The sequence below is a fragment of the Poecilia reticulata genome, chromosome 2, assembly GCF_904066995.2.
Source record: "Poecilia reticulata chromosome 2, P_reticulata-male-v2, whole genome shotgun sequence".
In the NCBI taxonomy this organism is placed as follows: domain Eukaryota; kingdom Metazoa; phylum Chordata; class Actinopteri; order Cyprinodontiformes; family Poeciliidae; genus Poecilia; species Poecilia reticulata.
In genome coordinates, this window is record NC_088831.1 from 15,298,509 (window position 1) to 15,321,094 (window position 22,586).

At 38.9% G+C, this 22,586-nt stretch overlaps 2 protein-coding genes across 2 annotated transcripts; both read right to left on the bottom strand.

Annotated features, from left to right (window-relative positions):
- Positions 1–605: 605 nt before the first annotated feature.
- itgb2 (integrin, beta 2) lies at positions 606–15,023 on the bottom strand. The gene is made up of 16 exons (XM_008438701.3): positions 14,926–15,023; positions 13,701–13,752; positions 13,261–13,358; positions 11,560–11,761; positions 11,082–11,252; positions 10,460–10,701; positions 9,695–9,853; positions 9,347–9,442; positions 9,161–9,250; positions 7,131–7,268; positions 5,969–6,159; positions 4,867–5,099; positions 3,330–3,549; positions 2,996–3,207; positions 1,895–2,061; positions 606–1,018 (listed from the first exon to the last, which is right to left on the bottom strand). Exons 2-16 carry the CDS (start codon positions 13,747–13,749, stop codon positions 953–955), a joined length of 2,334 nt encoding a protein of 777 aa, XP_008436923.1. The 5' UTR covers positions 13,750–13,752; positions 14,926–15,023; the 3' UTR covers positions 606–952.
- A 1,866-nt stretch (positions 15,024–16,889) lies between these two features.
- On the bottom strand, positions 16,890–21,799 carry LOC103482497 (diazepam binding inhibitor (GABA receptor modulator, acyl-CoA binding protein)). The gene is made up of 4 exons (XM_008438689.3): positions 21,641–21,799; positions 20,069–20,186; positions 18,053–18,115; positions 16,890–17,514 (listed from the first exon to the last, which is right to left on the bottom strand). Exons 1-4 carry the CDS (start codon positions 21,653–21,655, stop codon positions 17,441–17,443), a joined length of 270 nt encoding a protein of 89 aa, XP_008436911.1. The 5' UTR covers positions 21,656–21,799; the 3' UTR covers positions 16,890–17,440.
- Positions 21,800–22,586: the final 787 nt, after the last annotated feature.

Below are 22,586 nucleotides of genomic sequence, written 5' to 3' on the forward strand. Positions count from 1 at the left end.
TTATGTACGACCAGCTGAGACCCACTTAAAGCACTCAGGTTATCTCCATTCTTTCTACTTTGAGTTAAGGGGGTGAAGATTTATGCAATCAGCTAATTTATGTTAGATGTTTTTCTTTTACCTGTCAGTATTTTGTAAAAATCAGTTTTCCCTTTGTTAAGTTTTTGTGTGTGTGTGTAAATAGTCACTATTAAAAACGCCAAATTATGTTGATCATGTTTGAGTTGTAATGGCAATGTAAAGGGCACAATGGCAAAGAGGGCACTGTATTTTGTCATTACCTGCTACAAACTCCACATGGTGTGTCATAATGGGTGCAGCTAATCTTCCTTTTATTTGTGGTCATTTCTGACTTATTGTTTTTTTGACTATGGAGCAAAGAATATTCACAAAAGTTGAGATTTTAACAGAAGTGTAAAGCATTATATCAAAAGCTAAATCAATGATCAAAAACATTATCAGGGACACAATGAGAAACATGACCAAAATATAAATGTTTTTGTTACTAATTTTTCAGTTTTCACCAATTAAAACAAAAGAAAAATCCTTGAAGTTTTTTATTTGTCTTAATAATTATGACAAAAGAGAGATCGACTCAGTTCAAGGCAAGTGGTCATATTCTGATGAGTTTATTTGTACTAAGACTTTGCAGTTTCATGAAAATAAATGGTACAATTCTCCAAACTGTTGTTACAGTTGATAAACTGTAAAAGTCTCCAGAAACGGCAGAAAATTTCATTTTAAACTAATAGATGTTATAATATTAGCAAGGTTTATATGAGCTCCTCAAACCAACTGTACTCCATCCTCAAACATACATATTTTACAAAGTTAAGTAGATTTTAATACAACATAATCATAAAATCACATAAATCAAATAAATGAAAGCACTGAAAGCATTATATGTTTCAAGCAAAGCTTTGAATAAATGTCAATATGAAGCAGAGGGTCTTCACTCTCCAGTAAACAGAGGGTTGGCCACGGTAGTGGTGGGATTCTGGAACAGCGGATTGTCAGCCTGGAAATAAAGAAAGTTTACCATTAGTTGCATTTCTTCATGCTATGTGTTTCAGCCTTGTGAAAATGGCACATTTTATGGATAAGAACTGAACTAGATTAAAGAATGTAATCGTGGGCTAAATTGATTGCAGTCATAATCTTTATTAGTTCAGACAGACGATGTGAAGGATCATCAAAATTTACTGTTGGATCTCATCCAGTTATGTTGACCAATGTACTTCGCAGTGACGAGTGGTCAGCGTGGAAAAATAATATATAATGATAAAATAACTGGTAACACTTTATTTGACGGGTTGTGAATAAGACTGACATGACACCGTCATAAACATCAATAAGCCTTCATGAATATTTATGACTGTTGTCATAAAGTGTCATTCGGTAAATTATGACACTTTTAATGCAAAGTTGACATTATTCAAAATGTCTTTGTTATGACAACTTGACATTAACCAAGAAATCATGATCTGACATAAATGTTATAACAGGGTTACTGTTATAAAAAGTTGCTTATAATAATTGGACTTGATGACAGAAACTCAAAATAGTTCCTGTTTTTCCAGCAACAAAATGTGCATCTCTCTCCTCCCTCCATTGTTAACATTTCTGCCGTGACGTGTTCAGCTGCTGCTGTTGCATAGAAACGGCGGCTACTCCCCAAGACGCACAGAGGAAATCAAATGAAATTACAAAAGAAAATGGTAACGCACAATGATCTGGATAAGTAACTTTAATCTGATTACTGGATTTGAAATAGTAATGCATTAGATTACGCGTTACTGAAAAGATTGGTCCAGTTAGAAAAACGTTACACACACACATATGCAGGCAGGCAGACAGACAGATAGATGGAATATTAATTATAAAACCAACTTACATTTGCCCACTTGGATTTCTTCTTTTCATTCTCAAATTTCTTGAACTCCTTCACGTCCTTCATGTGGATCAGTAACTTGACCAGCATCAGCAACAGAATCCCAATTACAGCCACAGCTGCAAGGGAACCTCCTATGATAGCTATGACGTTGGGTGGTTCAGGGCATTCTGTAAGATTAGAATCAAGCTATTACTGATGTACAGTTCATAAAATATCCAAGACAACATGGTCCACCTCCACAGTATTCCCTAAGAGATACGGTCCAATGCCTTCTCCAAGTCCACCAAACACATGTATATTGTTTTGGGCGAACTCCCGTCCTGGTTGTGGGAGTTCCACAACCAGGACGAAAACCACACTGCTCTTCCTGAATCTGAAGTTCAAAAAATGGATTCTCTTCTCCAGGACTTAAGAGTGTGACCCATCCCACCCAGTCTGTCAATCCAGGGGGACTTCCGCCAATGTCGATGCAATATTGCAGAGTCGCCAGAGCCTCAAGGAACTCTGGGCAAATCTAATCCTCCCCGGGGCCTTGCCATTGAAGAGCTCTTTAACCCCCTTAGCGACCTCAGAACCAGAGATTGGAGATTGGGATTGAGGAGGTCTTCCGCCCACCAGCCCACAACATCCCAAGACGAGGTCAGCCACACACCATCCTCACTATAAACAGTGTTGATGTTGTACTGCTTCCCCATCCTGAGATGCCGGATGGTGGACCAGAATCGCCTGGAAGCCATGCGGAAGTCCATGAAGCCAGTGGCGATTCCAGAATATTTTTCTGTAGGTGCTAAGGGGGAGCTAAGCACTGAGGGTGCTATGACGGATCTTTTTTCCCTATAGTTCTCGACACACAGGCATTAGTATTGTTATTTTAATCAAACTGATTTGCATTTATTTGACGCTTAGACGTCAGCACGAAGCTTTGAGCCATTAGCCAGATTACTTCCAGATAATATTACATTGTTTAGGTTAAAACAGCATTTATGACAAAGGGGGTACCTTTCAATGAGAGAGGTTGGACTCCCAGGCCACCCCTGTTTAACAATGCAGTTTATTATTCAAACAGGTAAAAAAAACAACAACTGACAATCAGTGACATACCTCTCTTTGTCAGAATTTCAGCATTGTAATAATCCTCTCCAGTTAACTGCTCCAGCTTGAATTTGATCCAGCATCCCTCACTGTCCTTCTGGTGGCATTCTTTGGTCTGCAAGTTGAATTTTTCAACCTTCTCATATTTTGAAATGGTATTGTTGCAAACATTGTTGCAATTCTCTTTCGAATTACTCAAGGAAAGGCAGCTAATGCAACTCCTGAGAATAACATAAATAGAAAAGTTTAAAATACAACAGATAAATAAGATAAGGCATATAATTTTCATAGGAACCATTAACATTCTGAAAGTAGCTTAAAGTAGTAACTTTAATGTTCTTACAGTTTCGTCAGGCATACAGAAGGACAGCCACTGCATTCCTTGCAGTGTGGACCCTGATATCCATCTATGCATACACATTGGTTACATATGCATTTCCCTCTGCCATAGCAAACAGAGTCGTCTGGTGTACGACAGCCATCCTCAGAAATCTTGCACTGACAAGCACTGCCTTGGTAACCTGTTTCGCATTGGCACTTTCCACAGTTGCATTTACCATGTCCTAAAAGCAATGAGAATTAAAAAGGTTGTCATATTTTTTCCACTTTAATTTTCCATCATTAATAATGACCTCCTTCATTTGAGGCTTCTTAAATTTCTTAATTCTTCCTCATGTATTTAATATCTTTCCTCATATTTATGTAGATGTGATTTACTGTTTAACCCCTTAACATGCAGTGGAACCCCATGTGCTATTTTTTCCATTGCATTTTCAAGCGGTGGAGATTAAGGGGTCTTAAACTATTACTTTAAATGTATTACATTAAAAGTAATAGTTTCAGTATTCCATCCATCCATCCATCCATTGTCTTGCACCCTAGTTTCAGTATTCATTTTAAAAATTAATTTAATCAACAGTATGCTCATCCATGTACTTTTGTTTATTTTAGATCAAGTGCACAGGAAGGAGAAAACCCTTGACATCCCTCTCCCCAGTCACACACTCTAGCTTAGGAGTGTCCACGTCCAGTACTCGAAAGTTACCATCCCTCAAGTTCTAGATGACTCACCAAAGTCAAATGGCTGAATTCCACCTTCAGCATCAGTCATTCAGCTCTGCAGAGGCATTTTAAAACAGCTGCAGGATAATGGATCCTCAGGAGAGGAGGATTGGACTTTGGCACCTCCCAGTCCAGCTCATTCTGGGCCTTCCAAAGCCACAATGGACACAGTGGTCCTACTTTGAGTTAGAGCACACTCTGTGTCCCACCCCTCTTTCTGAATAGGGGTACCAGAAATTGGCAGACTGCAATATTGGGGAGTTGTGTCAACCAACACAACCCAACAACCTCCAGAGCCTTAAAGAACTCCGGACGAATCTCATCCACCCTTGGGGCCTTGATCATCCAGTGAGAGGAAATTTATGGTGAGAAAACTTTGATAAAATGATATTTAAGTTAGCCTTAATGTAGCCTGACTATTTGCCTTCCTAAGCAATTCCACAAGATTCTGTATGTTTGGAGCATGCAAAGAGGAATTTGCTAAGGGAGCTGTTTAGTTTGAGTTTTCAGACCAGACATAATAGATTTTTAATCACCAAGGTTATGAGTTTCCTGAATGTTTTAATGGATGTTGAGGTCTAAAAATACTTAGTAGTAATACTTACAAGACCAAACTGCAAATATAGCTATTTTTGAGGTTTAGCCAAGTGTTTGCTGTAAATGTTTTCTTTGGTTTATAAATGACCTTTATGACTTCCACTTTGAATTTGTTTTGTATATAAAAAGGTTTCACATCCATCTGTAAGTCTTTGATTGAGAAATACTTTGATGAAAAATATATTATCTACTTAAAAAAAAAACTGTTAAAAATACTTTACCTGCACACAGCTTGTTCTCATACTTCTCACAGTGTTCATCATCACACTCGCAGTAGGGTCCATGGTAAGAGCTTCCTTGCTCTGTAGTGTGGCACTGGCATCTGCCACACACACAATCTCCTCGACCCTCACACTCTGTCCCATTCTGCCTCCGACAAGCTGCTCGAAGAGAGGCTTCATCTTTATTCCCAACAGCACAGTTGCAGAACTGACCCACAAAACCTTGGTTGCATCTGCAAAACGAAATATTAAAAATAACACAACAAACTGATCAAAATTAGGATTAATTACAGTTGGCTTTGTTTTTACCTATTTCATAAAAATATTTATTCCATACATTATATTCATCCATTTTGCATGCCCATGTAAACCTGTTGAAGGTGAGGGGCTGAGGCTCACCTCGCCAGTCCGATAGAAAATCAGGATGCAATGTACTAACTACTTAGACGACTACACATGACCACTGAAAACCAACTATCAGCAGGTAATAGGGTTGTCAAAATAATAATTGATACTGTATGAGAAAAAAGTTAGTTAAGGTACTCATTTTTATCAAAATCTTTACAAACTGATCCATTCATATTTGCCCAAATTGCGACAATACTGAAGCGAGGTTCTATGATGGTACTTTCCCTGTGGCAAAGATGAACAGAAAAAAAGGAAATGCTGAAATTGTTTGCTTTAAATTCATGTATGGGATGGTGGGTTTCATGGGATTTTCTATCTGGAATTCGAATGTTTGTGGATAAAAATTGGTTTGGAGTTTGGTATGTTGCTCCTGCCGTGTGGCTGGACACCACTCATGGTACGATCGAACCTACTATACTGAAGATTTTTAATCGACTGGTGTGTGGCTTCTCAGATTTTGAAAATCGGCCAACTATTACAAAATTGTGCCTTGTGAACGAGCCTTTACAACAATCAGCAGAGGTCTCAAATGCCTGGGGTCAGGGGTAACTTACGATCTGGGCCTCCCACTACATGTCTCACTCCTATGGCAATACTGAATAAATACTTATGTTTTACTGAAAACACATTTTTCCATTAAACATCAATATGTGACTAAAATATTAAAACAGGGACTTTGAGGAAGATAACTTACTTGCAAATACCACAGGTGATGCTTCCTGTACTGTTACAGTGAAGATGATTGTTGCCTGTGGGGTCATTACATTGGCACTCACAGTTGGTAGAAATGGTTACCGTCAGTTTGTCTTTAATTCCCAGTGGGCTGATGGTGAAGGACTTTTCCTCTATACATTTGTCCACAGTCACAGTAACCTCAAAAGATATCTGTAAAGAGAGCAAAGGATCAGATGTGTAAAAATATAAAAATCACAAACCTACTGAAACTTTACGGTGGATCTATCAGAGCTAACAAGCTGTCTAAAGTGCTCCTTCCTATGGCACGTCTCCAGTTCAAATGTGTATTAGTTAAAATGCCACTGTACCAAAGAATCTTAGAGCTCCAGCCCACTTAATGCCTAACATTACCACTGTGTCCCTTTCGTTCCAAGAGTAAGAGAAGAGTGTTTTACAACAACAGCAAGTGCACTAACAGCACTTATATCAGTCTGTGATTACTTTGTGCAGCATCTCTGAGCTAAAGCCGGAATGGACCCAGAAATCAGAGAAGTGCTTGGTTCCTGTACACTAACATACATTTTTTTAGTGTTCCCACAAAACTTAGCAACACACTTATGTATATTTACATACACACTAAAACAAGCTTTAGTTTAGTCTTTTATAACTCAGCTTTATTGACGGTTGGAAAACATACACACTAACAGATAGCAGCTCTAACGGTTTACACCCAGAACCGGACACACAGCGCTTGAGCTGTAACCACAGTGACAGCAGCAAAGTAACAGTAACACAAAGTAACAGAGTTCTATATATGACACAAACAAGAGAGCAAATAATCAGTTTTGTTAGATGTAGTGAGGGCTGCAAAAGAAAATACTTGAGTATTAGCAGGTTGGAAAGGTTGGAAAATGACTACAGTTCCATAACATATTTTATACACTTGTATAACATAAAGGGCTAAGATAGCTAAAAGCAAAAGTTTTATTGGGTAACAAAATCTACAGCAGTTAATCATTGAATCTGTGTCAACAGCTGTAAAAAATGTCAAATCTGTGATTGTAGATAAACGTTTAAGAAGTTATCACATCTTTTTCTGATGTGATAAACCAGGTTCAAAGATCTGAAAAGGTTAATTTTCACTGGATTATGACAGAATAAAAGCATCTCAAAACACTGACCTCTTGTTCTGCTTGCACTTGATCGCAGACGCCTTTACTGGGGCTGTCATTTATTCGGTGTTCACACAGTGCCAAGTACTCAACTCTTACTTTGTCAGGAAGAATGTCATGAGTCACTGTGACTTTAGATGTCAAGTTCTGCAACAATATACAGATTATTCATATTTGTACATTTTTTGCAAAACCAGCAAACAATTATTAGTTTCAAGTAGCAAAAGCACTGTGAAGGCCTAGGGAATTAAAATGTTTATTAAGATTCTCAGACAAAACAAAATCACTTTGGAAGCTTACAAATTTTCCAAACTGTACCCAACATTTTTAGATATTAAAATATCTTAATTGTATTGAATTTAATGGGTGTGACCAAGCTGCTGTACAGCACCTCCTAATGTGAGACAGGCCAACTGGTAAATCACAGAAAGCTGAAATGTGGTACATTGGTAGAACCCACTAAAACAAGAAAAATATATTTCAACAGTATACGCTAAAGAGTATGAAATGATCAATGGAGTTGACCATTTTGAGTCAAATGGTAATTTTTGAGAGTTTTTCACTTTTAATGCATGTCGAAATTTAACAAATTCCTCAGAGGGATTTCGGCAAGTATCTGCCCCATACTTGGCAAATATGCCCTTAATAGGGGATTGAAAGTTATCAAAAGCTTGAATTTTCATTCATGGTAAATGGGCAGGACCAGGCTTCAAAGTTGGCTTTCTCATAAAAATTTCTAAACTCTAATTTCCACATACAAAGGCTGAAATACACAAAACTTTGTATGAACGATCTTTCTCAGGTGTCCACACATTATATGTGGTCAAATGCTGACATCATCATAGCACCCTCTTCGAGGCACAGAAATGACCTTAAATAGGAAGTCATGTTGTTAGGTTCTGCATGTGTTTTTTGATTCATATAGATTTAAACCTGTTTGATGACATAGAACAACATGATGCTGAATGCTTCTCTCAAGATGGACTTGTGACTAGAACAAGTGGGTGTGGTGCTATGGTGAATTTCAATCCCTTGCTGTTTGCATACGGTTGACTCTAAGTCAAACATGCATCATCCGATTTGCACTAAACGGAATCTGAATGACCTTGGTTAACCTCTGAAGAGTCCAATTGGATTATATTGGAATTTGTCTCAGAGCACCCCATAGGTTATTGCAAGACTTATATCTCCATGATGCATCACCAGATTTTTTGTGGGTCATCAGGCAGTAAATTAAAATTATTTATTGAGTCCTCCAGCTTCTCCCTGTGTATGATACAAGATTGAAACTGTATCCACTACCTGTTGATAACCACACATGACTTGTTTAGAAGTCCTCAATAATCAGTTGTCACAAAACAGGAAGGGACAATAACTCCTGGTTGGAAGGTTGGTTTCCGGTATAAGTTTACAGACTTGAATATTTTCAAGATTACCCAAATGCGCATTTGAACAGCATGAGTGTTCAGGTTGGCAACAGGATGGAAACAAGATGGCAGCAGGATGGAAACAGGTTGGCAATGATGGAGCTCCCATGGTCTCCACAAGGCTGGAGCAGTGCCAAGGTGCGAGGGACGCTTATTTCTGCTCTCAACTTTAAAGGTGCATTCAGACCGGATAGTCCGGTAGACTCGGTTTAATTGGGGCTAAAATTGCAACATTTGTTACATTTTCAGAAATCTAGTTTGCATTCACTGTGACTAAAACCAACTGAAAAGCCTGTTCCCCCCGTAGCCTGTGGGGGCGCTGCACCAAGAACTACTGAAGGAATCGAACACAAAATCTCTGAAGAAGATCAGCGCAAATTCCTTCTTCACAAAAAGTAAACAAAACGGAGCGGTGTCAGATGTTAGAGGTTTCAGGATTTCTTCATTGATATACATTACTGGTTTGGACATCGCCTGTTAGTTGCTAACGCTAACGACGCTCCTGTTTGACGGATTAGAGTCTGAATCAGAACTCTAATCCTGGGTTGGTCTGAATGCGCCCTAAGACTCTGAAGTATGGATAGAAAAGTACTAGATAACAAACAGACTTACATTGTAGGCACTTTCAATTAGCTGAACAACATTATTTGAATCTGATGATAAGACTCCCACCACTGACTTTGGAATCATTTTAGTGAGTTCCTAAAGAAAGAATGGAACAAACAGATTTTAGATTAAGTTGACATTTTTTTCTGTTATATTAAAATTTTTGGCATTAAAAGAAATGGTCAGCATTACCATGTAAACATTCTTCACGTTTTCTGTTACAGCGAATATTGGCTGAATATTGTTTTTTTCCAGCTGCGTAGCTAATTGTCCAACAGACGGGTAGTCCTGCACAGAATTGAAGAATTTGTTAATTAGAATTAAATGTAATAATAAAGAAGTAGTGTCTTTGTGAAGAAAGGGAACCTTTAAAAAGGAGGGAAATGTCAGCAAGTATTCAAGTATTTAGTTTTTGTCATTTATCCAATTACTGTCTTGGGTCACGTCAGGAGCTACTTAACACAACAAGACAAAATTGTTCATCCTTGAATTCACTGCTTAATTTCTCTTTGTCAGAAATAAAACACAATTCATACATACCATGTCATTACTTTTTTCATACAGGTTGCCTGTCATGTGGCACAGTTCATCATTGGGTTCGAGAATGCCAGCTAGTTTTCCGTCCCCAGCCATGTGGAATCCAGCATCCGTGGCGAGTACAATTAACCGAGTGCTGCTATTCCTCCAGCCTATTTTATCCTGTGAAGTGTGTCAGAAAGGGGGAAATGTCTTACAACCATAAACTTCCATCCTCATTGGAAAATGTGCAATGAGAGTCAGTACAACTAATAATAAACTTGCACCGAAGATGAGTGAAACAAACGGTGCCATCAGTTAGTGTAATGGCATTTGTCAGAAATGCCCCAAATGCCCTTTTTTGAATTTTTTGATCAATTGTTTAGTTATTTTTCTTATTTGGAGGGGCACAAACAGTAACAAATACTATTGGAGGGCCCTAACAAAAACAATTTATAAAAATAAATTAGTCTGGCTGCCGTCGGTCTAAAAACGACTGAACGGAGTCTCAGTGCGTCTGCCTCCTTGTTGTTGAGACACCAGAGGAGTGAGGGTTCAACTGCCCAAATTATGGGCAAGAATTGTTTCTCTCAACATACACTGGTTTGTGAATAAAACCATAAACCTGCTGGTTTAAATCATATGGAACTTCTACCACAGTGGCTCTGCAGTAACATTACATCTGGAGTATTTTCACTTACATGGAAACAAACCTTAACAATTTTTCTTACGCAGCTTCACTTATTAACAGATTGTACATGACTGTGTCGTCTTTGGCTGAGTCCTTACCCCGCAAACAGCAGCCTGCATCATGGCATCAAGGCTTCCTTCAGGAGAGTCCAAGTTCCCAGAGATGTACTGCTGTGCCACCTTCTGTGTGAACGAGTCCCGACTCGGTGTCATACTGAGCACATGTCTGTAGCCAAAGGCAGCCTGACATTGAGTCTCACTTTCATCACATGGTTTCGCAAGTTTCTCCTTGTTGGTGTTGGTGTAAGGAAGGACGGTTTTATCAACAAAGGCCCCAAATCCTGTAATTACACAGATGTAAATAAAGAAGTCCAGTAAAAGTATAGAGTCAAATAAATGCACTGAGATGAGAACTTTGTCAGCCAAACTTGTTGAAAACTGTAGAAAAGAACTTTAGCTATAGTTAAAAAAAAGTGAAGTCATTTAGATAAAGTCCTGTTGATCTCTGTTATAGATCTTTGTACGCACAAGTCTCACATTTGATTGTTTTCCAAATGGGTTGAGCATCAGCTGCTCATTCCAAAAGACTAAATTCAGCAGAAGAACTGAATTAGACTTTTGAATCTCGGCTTTTTGGTTTGTGACTTTGTTTACTAGTATTGAGAAACAATTTGAGACATGTTTTGTGCATTTGATAAGAAATGCTTTAAGAATGTATTACCTATATTAGCATGTTTAGTAATTTTATTCAAAGCATCAAAAAGATTTCCTCCCAGTCTTTTTACATTAGCCAGATCGTCCTTCATGGAGTAGGAGAGATCCATCAAGTAGTAAAGATCCACAGGGTAACCTTCAGCCCTCTTAAAGGACACATTGAATTTGTGTGGAAGCCCTGTGAACAAAGACAGGATAAAATTAGTTACATTTCAATGCTCGTAAAGAATTCAGTTAGAGAAAGAAACCTGACAGTCATCATTGAGAAGCTCCTGCTATGGTGCAATCTTCTGTATGCATGGACCCATTACCAATAAGTGGAATACAGTGACAGTTAGTGCAATCTATAAAATAAAAGATGAGTTTTCCAAAGGATAACATTTACTCCTAAATGTAATAAGCATTTATTACATTTAAAACCTTTTCTACATATGTTAGAATATATGTATTCAGTGATATGGACAGTAACAACTGACTGCACTCACCAGGTCGCAGTTTCAGGTTGATTTTTTGTGGAGTCATTTGGACAGGTTCTGTATTGTCAAACGATTGGGATAAAGGGTCTTGTTGCTTAATCTCCTGGGTGTTTTGAGGAGAAATAATCTCTTCTCTCATGCAGCCTCTTGCCATCAGCTTTGCTCGAGTGTCACAGCGGACTGCTTCCTGTTCTCCAGCTTTGGTAAAATTCTATATGAAAGCCAAACGACAAAACATCAGAAGTTGTCTTTCAAACTGAAGAGCAAACATCAGTACGGGAATCATTAGCAGCTGATATTCTCTGCAAATGGTGAATATCACCATTTGACCACAAGTGTTTTTTTTCACTTTGGGTAAAAAAAAACAAACACCATTTCTATGTGCTTGCACAAACAGTTAAAACTTTTCAATTTTAAAAGAAAATATTCTTGTATGGATGGGGCTTTAAGCCTCTGGTTTCAAAACTGTAGCACAGAAAAAAACAATAAGAATTGGTTGTGTTGGACAGCAAAGGATCTTCCTTCACGTAGTGTCCTGTTATGTGAATGAAGCAAATACATGTTCTGCTCAACAACATGAAAATGAATTTAAAATGTTTAGCTAAGGTGTATTGTTTTCTTAGTCGATTCGATAGCTGAAACTTCCACACAATTTGGAGACTGTAGTCTGTAAATTATTTAAACCAGAAGGAGGAGGAATGTTTTTAGCTTTTTTAGTGTGTTAGGGTTAGTTTAAAATCATATGAAACCAGCTGCATAGCTACTTAAAGTTACTAATGGAAGTATGTCTTCAATAAAATAACACTGATGACAACCTTCTACATGTTCAAAAAAGAAAATATATTTAAAAATTAAACTGCAAGAAGCTTTGGTCCTCCCACCTTGGTTGTGTTCTGCCTGGATATACAGTTGAGAGCTTTGAATGTTACCATACTGGCCTTTTTTGTGCATAGTGTAGCTGTGAGCCTGGGAAACTAATCAGTTGCATTAAACCAAAGTCTATTGTGAAACAGGAAAAAAGGTTGGGTGTAATAGGGCCTTAACTCAGAGTTGCACAAACTTCCTGTTTGGTGATGCAGAGGTGGCGGTGAAAGGGCAATCAAAAATAGAGTTTAGATTGTTCAACATCAACTTATCGGTCATATGACTCAATTCAATGGTGATATATTTAAAAGTGGAACATTGATCAGAAAAACACCTCACTTCCTGTTACCAGTGCTGCTCAAATGATGTTTGCAGATTACCATATATGTGGTGACGAGTGAAGTGTTATGACACGGAAACATGGTGTGAACAAACTAAATATCTTTGTCGGAAATGAGACAATTTAAAACCTTGCAGTGGTAGCTGTTACTGGGATTTGTGTTTAGGGCTGCTAATATCAATTATATTACATCTAGAAAAAGAACTGTGCACTGGGATAAATACAATTTAAGCCTTTAACTGGCATGTTGACACACCAGTGTCTCATTGACTAACATGTAAACTTTTTGAGTGACACTTAAAGGTAAATATGCCAGGAACTCATTGATATGTTATTGCAACAGTTATGAAGAGTCTATTGACCTTTATATTATAAACACAGTTTATTAACACAGTACTGCTGACCGACTGCATTACAGTAAATATAAAGATCCATAAATGCATATAAGCAGTGTTAATCCATCCAGCCACTTTCATTAAACTGCTGAAACAACAAGTGTTTCTCACCAGCTGCTTACACCATGAACAGAACGGCCCAGATGTGATGCAGTCCTTACACGACGTGATCGATGACTTTGAGCAAACTTCCTCTTGCTGACACAGCCCTTCAAACAAACCACAGAGTACATGCAAGAAACGTAACATGGTGTGGTACCAAAATGTTTCAAGAGTTTGTAATGTTTTGTTCCAGTCTTCTACGTTTATTTAGTATATTAGTAAAATGTGGGTAATGCCTGTAGAATGGAAAATATTTTTATCAGTATAATTTTCTGTTTATATTAGAAGGCATCTTTGTTATAGGCTTCCTGCCTTACTAAAAACAAAACCAAGTAACATATGGTTCAGATGGAGACCTTTCTTTTTTTAAATTAACTTGTTGCTCTCACAGAAAGACATACCATAAATCTTATTCATGCAATTATGTTTTTCAAATTATTCCAACTTACCATGTTTGCCCAGCATAAGGAGCAGAAGTGAAAGCACACACCAGTCCATACTCTGATGACACAAAACATACAAAAGATAACTAACCCCATGATTACACTAAAACATTATACTATGACAAGCATCCATGTCTGGGAGTACCCAGAGAGAATGCACAGGGAGAACATGCAAACTCCATTTTTTCAGAATTTTTAAAGTTACAATATAAAATCAGATGGTTCATGGCATCAGAGTTCTGTGTGAAATTGACGTACAATAAATTCAGAGAGATCAACTTAAGTTTACACCATAAAAGGAAAAAGCTGACAATAGCGTCAGCTCACTGGTGTACTTCCTCTTTCTGATTTAGCCGTCTACGTTTACGCACATCTTATTAGCAAGATGTGCGTAACATCTTCTGAAAAACGCTTTTGTTTCAGTCATTACACAACTTTCCAACATTTATTTTGGTAAACAACTAGATGTGGCCATAAAGTAACATAAATTGCTTATGACAAGCAAATATAAGTAAGCTTAATATTAACAATAAACATTGATGGCAGCAGTGATGGTTCGCCCACAAAAATGCTCCATTTTCTGTATGCTTGCACATAGTTGGATGTACCGATGCAAATACTGGAAACGTTTTGCATGTCAACGTGTCCACAAAGTCACTGGTGTCCTCATGACAATTAATACAATTTTGGATTAAAATCCAATATTCCAATAAATTGAAGGATGTTTTAGACCTTTTCAAATGTGGGTTTTTTTAAGCCCCAAATTTAGACTTAAAAGTGCCTAAATAACTTTTAAGCTCTAGATCACTCGGTTTTCAGAAAACTCTGCAATGTAGTTTTAAGATCAAAAACTTTCCTTTTTGAAAGACTGAACGTTCATACCATCCCAACTTTGTCACTTTCATATGAAACTCTTCCGACACACATCGTAAGAATGTGTATCGTACACAGAGTCGTGAGATTCTGAAACCCAAATAAAAGCAGAATTTTGAATTTTTGTGACACAATAAACTATAATTTTGATAAAATTACACGGTAGCCCTGACTATTCTTGCTTGGTGCATTATTTTGAACCCAAACGTTTCATCGTATGTCTCTCCGTCTTTGTCGCTGTTTTCCTAATTTGAATTTGAATGTCTGCATTCGTACAATTTCATGTAGAAACAGACGGGGAAAAACATGAGACAACTAAAGTGGTTCACTTACAAAAAAATATGTGAAAGAAACTTACCGCTAACAAGATGGTGCTTTTCTCCGTGTAGGCAGATAGACGTGCTGTCAGACAAGGAAGTTAACGGGTATGACAGTATTTAGGAGAACTGTCTCGCCCCAACCCCCGTCCCCCCCCCCCCCCACACACACACACACACACGCAACAAGATTAAGTTCCCCATTCTCCTCAAACTGTTTTATTGCAAAACGTTACTTTGACATGGTAAAAGTTACTTTTGTTTTACTATGTTTGTTTTTATTTATGTTGCCATGAATTTGTTTTACTATGTTTGTTTTTATTTATGTTGCCATGAATAAAATGAGCTGATAACTCACCATAAACACCCACTGAGAAAGTGGCTGAGGAAGAATAACAGCAAGAATTTGACTTGAACTAAATCCCAGGTTCACTAAATCATTATTGAATTACAATATTAGAAAACGACTAAAGGTGCTAAAACCAAAAAATATATTTACATCACTACTGCTACCGATTCCAGGACAGCATCCATATGCTCACCAGCAGAGGCTTGACGTAAATCTCAAGAAAAATTACAATTTAAACTTAATATTTCAAAAGTTTTATCTTGATTAATGTGTTTTTACTGAGTGAGGGTGGTGTTGTTTTTGCTCAGGGGTAATTATCTAATTTCCTGTCTAATCACTCTCAAAAAAGGCCACAGAGCAACAACAACAAAAAAAACTTTTAAAAAGTACCATCATCTTTCAGAGCAGTAGTGTTGTTCACATGTATCCACAACACATTTTGAAGCTGGATCAACAAGTAAACAGGCTGCATTTACTTCCTGCCCTCCATCTGCAATGAGTGATGTCGATCAATGCCTGAATAAAACATCGACGTCTCTTCTGATGGCTGATGAACGCTAGCACCACCGTGGCTGAAATATGAATATAGCTCATGTAAGCAGAGGCGGTCTTAGCCAGTTTGGTGCCCTGGGCGAACCACCTTTCTAGCACCCCACCACCCACATAGTTGTTGAGCAGTGGGAGGGGGGAGAGAGGGGTATGAGCTGAGTAGCGGTGATTTAATATTCAGATCCAGTTTGTGAAAGGTGGGAAAGGAGGGGGGCGGGCGTAATTGGCATGACTTATGAAGTTAATATGGTAACTTAAGTTCGGGAGCACCCTGGTGAAAAACATAATATATTTAAGTATATTTTATGTGGTGGATTTTTCTGAAATACACATTTCAGAAAAATGTGCTGTATCAAATTGTGGCAGCATGGTGATAGCCACTCTGATGGTATAGGCTATCACCACTTGTTATACTTAATATCAAGTATAATATCCATTTGCTATCCAGTTATTAAGTGTATATACTTAAGATTATATTAATGTAAAATAAATTTTTAAAAACATGCTAAACGTTTTTTCTAAAATATACGTTTAGAAATATGTGACAAAACAGTTCCTAAATCAGTCACATGTTCCATGAAGATAAGCCTCCATAAGTGCTTCATAAAAATCTTCCTGGATCCCTCCACAAACTAATATTTAGGCCTTTAAAAGATATCAATTTGTTCAGCGTTTCTTTTTTTCAGAATTTTATATTTCCAATTTTGGTTTTCTGAGACTTTCAGCTTTCTCATTATCTAGAGAGGTGTTGCACAGCGGAGTTGTAGGTAGCACTGTTGCCTTGCAGCAAGAAGGTTCTGGGTTCAATTCCCGGCCCAGGGTATTTCTGCATGGAGTTTGCATTTTCTCCCTGTACATTCTCTCTGGGTACTCCATCTTCCTCCCGCAGTCCAAAAACATGACTGTCAGGTTAATTTGTTTCTCTAAATTCTCCCTAGGTGTGTGTGTGTGTGTGTATGGTTGTTTGTCCTCTGTGTTGCTCTGCGACAGACTGTCCAGGGTGTACCCCGCCTCTCGCCTGAAACATTTGTAGGAGGGTGTACAGAAAATGGATGGATGGTGTTTCGGAGGAAAACTCACATGAATGGACCGTCAGGGAGAACAACACACATTTTAAGGAGTCATTTTATTTTGAAATTACAATGGACATTGTAAAGACACTAAAAAGCAAACTGACGACAGTTTCTACCTAGCATTGCAACATTCGAACTTCATGCCATTGATAACCATTATGAGGAGAGGATCCTCAGCTGTATTATCAACCACGTCTTTAAGTGAGAAAGACAGCTTCATTTGTCCATTAGCAGTAGAATTAGCAGTGCGAGCCCATATTAAACAATCTTTTTCAGGCCCAGGCTATGCTGTTAGCTGGCCTGGACAGTAGAAACATTAGGAGTTTGGGTGTACACAACACATGTTTTAAGTGCAGTTATTTGATTTTGAAATGACAATGGACATTATAATAACACTAAAAAGCAAGTTGAAGGCGATTTCTAACCAGCACTGAAACATTAGTAGACCTTCATGTCACCGACATTAACCATTATAAGTAGAGGATCCTCGGCTTTATTAAAAGGGTGTTTAAACAGGTCAATTAGAAGAAATGATTGGACCAAGTCCAAATCTGTGCAGCAGCTGTCCTGACTCGTTGGCAGTGATTAGATTCCATGCTTCTGCTTTAGCTCTTCTACCAGCTTGATGTACTCCTTCATGGAATCCTCTTTGCTTTTGCCTGACAGAAGAATGAAAGAAATTGTTTTTTTTCAGGAGAAATAAACCATTGAACATGTCTTGTGTCTCCACAAGGACTCCAGTTTTGCATGCAAAGTGGCATAAACAGACATAGCGGTAATAGTTTGTCCTGCAATCGGTGGGTCGCTGGTTCGATCCCCGCTGCGCCTGCCACCGTTGTCCTTTCGCTGCACACTTCACCCACCTTCCCTGCTGGTTGGTCAGATGGCAGCCTCACTGCTGTCAGACTGATCCCAGGGCAGCTGTAGCTACAATCCAGTAGCTTGCCACCATCAGGGTGTGAATGTGTGCTGAATGGAAATGACTGATTTCATGCTATACAAGACTGATTTCATTTCAATACTGACTCAGATGTTCTCGCAAAAAAAGGAAAAGAAAAATTCCACATCTGACAATCATTTTACTTAATGAGGATTCTTGACTTTGTATCAAAATGTATTAAGTTTCCATTTATATTCCTAACTGCATGTTGGGAGCTCATGGACAGATCTGGAGGTGTACACTGTGACCCAACATACCTTTCTGCTTCTCCCAGGCATCCCACTTCGCTTTTCCAGTAAAATCCAGCATTCCAGGACGAGCTTTAGAAAGATGATAGAGATACGATGGTAAGATGACTTGTACTCCTTTCAAGGTTACATTGCTTAGAAATTCAATCTGAACTGTCATGCTAGCAGACTATTTTTTTAGCTGTTTGATATTACTCAGTATTGCTGGTCATCATAGGGCAGGGCATGGGGGGTGGGTAATTTAGAGTGACCAATCTCACCTAACATTCATGATGGGCTGTGGGAGGAAGCCAGAGCAACAGAGAACTGAGACAACACACTTGGAAATGGCCAGGATTTGAACTTAGCACTGTCACAAGGAAGGTCCTATCAGCAGCACCACCGTGCAAACAACTAAATTAATTTCCTAGTACGTTTGACTCGGTGATGTAGAAATGAAAACAGAAGCCTTAACGTCTGTTTCTAAAACAAGGTGCTCTGTTTTAACCTAAATTGTTTTACAGCATAAAAGCTAGTAGCAAAACTGAAGTGTAAATTAGTGCATTGAGGACATCAATGCCACAACCGTGTGACTGGCTATATAAACTTCTGGGTGGACGACACCATCCTCACCAGAACAGTGAGATGCTTTCCTAATAACAAACCCTGGATCACCAGTGACCTAAAGGAAATGTTAAACAAGAAGAAAAGAGCTTTTAGAGAACGAGACGGAGTTATTGAGGAGTATGCAGAAGCAGCTCAAAGTCAAGATTAGAGACAACAAGGAGAAGTGCAGGAAGAAGCTGGAGAGTAAACTGCAGAAGAACAATATCAGAGATGTGTGGTCAGGGATGAAGACGATTACAGGCTACAAGAAAAAGGAGGATCATTTTTAGGATGCTCAAAGCCAAGACAAGAGTCATGGATTCTTCCGTTTCCACAGGTTTGTCTTCAACCAAATCAGGAGATGCTGTTGCTCTCTGTCTCCCCCTCCCACTTTTCTGTATCTAGAAGTGAAGAGGCAGCTGGAGAGACTGAACCAGAACACGGATGCAGATCAGCTCTGTGGGATTCTGCAGCATCTCTTCAACCTTAGCCTGATCCAAGAGAAGACATCCTGCCTGGTTCCAGTACTGAAGAAAACTCAGCCATCAGTCATCAACGACCTGTTACCCTGACAACCCACATCATGAAGGTCCTGGAGAAACTCCTGTTGGTTCACCTGAGCATGCAGACAAGGACGTATCAAGACCCCCTACAGTTTGCTTATCGCCATGGAGATGGAGTTGATGATGTCATCATACACCTGCTTCAACAAACCCACTGTCATCTGGACACAGCAGGCAGGACTGTGAGGATCATGTTGTTTGATTTCTCCTGGGGATTTAACACAATTCAGTCTGATCTGCTCAGAGAAACTCCAGAAGCCAAAGGTGGAGGCCTCAACAATCACCTGGACCTATGACTACCTCACAAACAGACCACAGTTTGTAAGACTGAAGGACTGAGTGTCTAACCAGGCGGTCAGCAGCACAGGAGCACCACAGGGCTCTGTACTCTAACCATTCCTATTCACTCTCTACACTTCAGACTTCCAGCACGAGTCTGACTTCTGTCATCTACAGAAATACTCGGATGACTCTGCAGTTGCTGGGTGAATCAGAGATGAACAAGAGGCTGAGTACAGAGAGCTGGTGCAGCGCTTTGTGTCATGGAGGGAACAATCATCTCATCTTAAACGTAAACCAAACAAAGGAGATGATTGTAGAACCCTGAACCTGATGAAAAGAAATCTTCATAAAACAAATCAGATTATGAACAACCCTGACCATCCTCTTCATGAGACTGTTCTGGGACAATAGAGGAAAACACTGTGATACCGACCACTAGAGGAGATCCTTCCTCCCAACAGCCATCAGTATCTATAGCAACTATTTGAAGAATTGTGAATTAACGAGTTACAACATTTAATTTCCCTTTGAGATCAATAAAGTATTTTTGAATTTTCTTTAATTTGAGTGCACTTCTGTGAGGAGGCAGTCTCACCTGTGTTAACATCTCCCACGGTGGCTTGCTTAAACAAGGAGTAGAGCAGCAACATCTCATCATCAGATGGTTTCGCCTTCAGCTGCTTTACTTCAGCTGCGGCCACATCAAAGTTAGCCTGCAGGGAAAAAGAGGAAGGCTCTTTTAAACATCAAACTGTTGACCTTCTCTGACCCCAACAACTTTCTCTATTATCAAAGTAATTACTTTTAGTTGACTGAACACAGTATTTTGAAAAACATAGTAAATTTAAATGGACAGATAGGTAAAAAGGTTTTTAAATCCAGAATAAAATTTAAAATTCTCCTTCTCATACATACAGCTGTTGATAATCGGGGTCCGTCATCGCACAGAGCGATATGTTGTTTCTCCACCATTAGCACATTTAGTAGTGAGTGAATGAGGATGATTGACAGCACTAAACCCCACCTCCTGGTTCTGATTGGTTGTTTTTGGCCAGAACGTTGCATTACTTTATCCAGTAATAGTAGTTCAGGGAGGAAGTAGAGGAGATTGATCTTTTCAATCACAGATTATCTATCTCATAGCAAACTGTCACGACATGATGACAGCTTTAACAAATATGGAGAAAACATTTTTTATTAAAGTTATACACAGCAGCTTGAATAAAATGCAACAACATAGCATCTTTTGAGAAGTCTGGATTGCTTCATGTATATTTTGCACATTGCCTGTGACTGTTGCTCGTGGGAAGAGATATTTCAGTAAGCTAAAAGTAATAGAAAAAAGTTAAGCAACCTACTTGCATACTGTATGCGGACTGTTTCATGTTAAATTCACGAGCAGCAAATATTGTGCTAGTTATCAGTATTGAACCAAAGAAAGCAAGGCAGATGCAAGCCTTTAAAATTGTGATGCATTTGATGGGTCAGACTCAAGAAATTGTAACAGCCGCTGTGTGTGTGTGTGTGTGTGTGTGGGGGGGGCATTTCATTTTTTGTCATGGGGCCCCAAGATTCCTGGCAGCGCCCCTGCCTCCAGGACACCAGTAGCTTCTTAGCCTACCGATCAATATGAACACGTGTCTGATCCATGTCGCGCAGTCTGATCAGAGGTCAGTGGTGACGTAATTGAAGGACACTTATCATAATAGACTTCCGGTCTACTTAATAACCCTTGTGCGTGCGAGGACTGAGGCAAATGATGCAAGTGATACGGGTGTGGGGTCAGTTGGACCCCATTTGTGAACATAAGGGTTAATAGGATTATACGTGCCGTTAGTCACAGTGGCAGCAACGTTAGTACGTGGTGGGTGGATAACAGAGGCTCTTTGTGGTAACAAAGACCACAGAGCCGTAGCCAGAGGCAGGCGTAAAACCTGATGGACATTTATACACCAACGATCATTTTTAAACCCGTGCCACCAGAAAAAAAAACACTCTTCCCACTAGCAGCTCCCTTTTAGTCATTTATTTTTCTAAACCATAGGATCCTGGCTGGAAATGGCCATTTCCAAGAAGCAACACGCCACATACACCACTGAACTAAACCCCTCGCCTCTTTAATGTGGTGGACCACGCTTCACACTTGAGTCACTGTGTTCATACTCACTTGTAAGTCCGTCATCTTCAGTGGAGTGGTCACGTTCCTCAGCTGCTGTATGAGTCTAGTGGCGACGTGCAGTGAACCGACAATGGAGGGGTTGGCTCAGCGCTCCTTCCTTCTTTCACTGAACACCCCGACCACAGTTCAAAGTTTAGACACGCCTTTCCGAGCACTATTATTTTTTCTCCATTTAACTTTATTGTTACAACATTTTTACACTGACATCTAAGCATGAAAGATTAAGCATGTATGAAACGTGTTTAATTTAAAAAAATAAATAGAAAATAAATCACCTGACCGACAGGAGTTTAATGCTTGATGTTGCTATTTCGTAGTTGCAAATAAATATGTCAAATAAATAAAAAAAAATCTTAATTTTTTCCCCATTCGTTTCAGAGAAGGGAATTAATATATTATATCAATTTATTGCACATAAGGAATCAAGCTTTATTTGTTGTAATTTTGGAGGTTATATCTTATACATAATGAAACCTGGTTTCGTCGGGAGAAGCTGCCCGAAGTGGCTGAAGAGATGGATCAGCTAATTAAATGAAAACGCCAGCAAATGTTCTCTAAGCCTCTAACTACCCAGATTGCACACGATGGTAATTCACCCTTGAATCATAGTCAGGATATGGTTGATTTTTGGTTGAGGTCGACAACTGACGGTGGATCAACCATCAAACAACCATCCAGCTGTAGCCACGTAACCAGGAAACTGTCATTGAATCAATGTGGTTGAAATCTAATGAGTGAAACGCCGATGTCTGATCAATGTTGAATCAATGTCAGCTGTTTTGCCGCATCCCTTCCCATCCTCTCCTCCTCATCAGAGCTCTGGGTCAGAGCATTTTATTACTGAGTGGGTTATCATGTTTTAAATTAAGCACTGTAGATGATAGTGGTTGATGATTCTTTTCTGTACATTTTCTTACTTGTCCATAAAAAATAT

Coding starts and splice junctions, on each gene's coding strand:
- itgb2 (XM_008438701.3), bottom strand. CDS start 13,749: ATGGACTGGTGTGTGCTTTCACTTCTGCTCCTTATGCTGGGCAAACAT. Junction 9,854..10,459: donor TGCAGGCTGCTGTTTGCGGG/GTAAGGACTCAG, acceptor CACACTTCACAG/GATAAAATAGGCTGGAGGAA. Junction 1,019..1,894: donor AGAAATCCAAGTGGGCAAAT/GTAAGTTGGTTT, acceptor CTTTATTTCCAG/GCTGACAATCCGCTGTTCCA.
- LOC103482497 (XM_008438689.3), bottom strand. Junction 18,116..20,068: donor CGTGGGAGATGTTAACACAG/GTGAGACTGCCT, acceptor ATCTTTCTAAAG/CTCGTCCTGGAATGCTGGAT. Junction 17,515..18,052: donor TGCCTGGGAGAAGCAGAAAG/GTATGTTGGGTC, acceptor TTCTTCTGTCAG/GCAAAAGCAAAGAGGATTCC.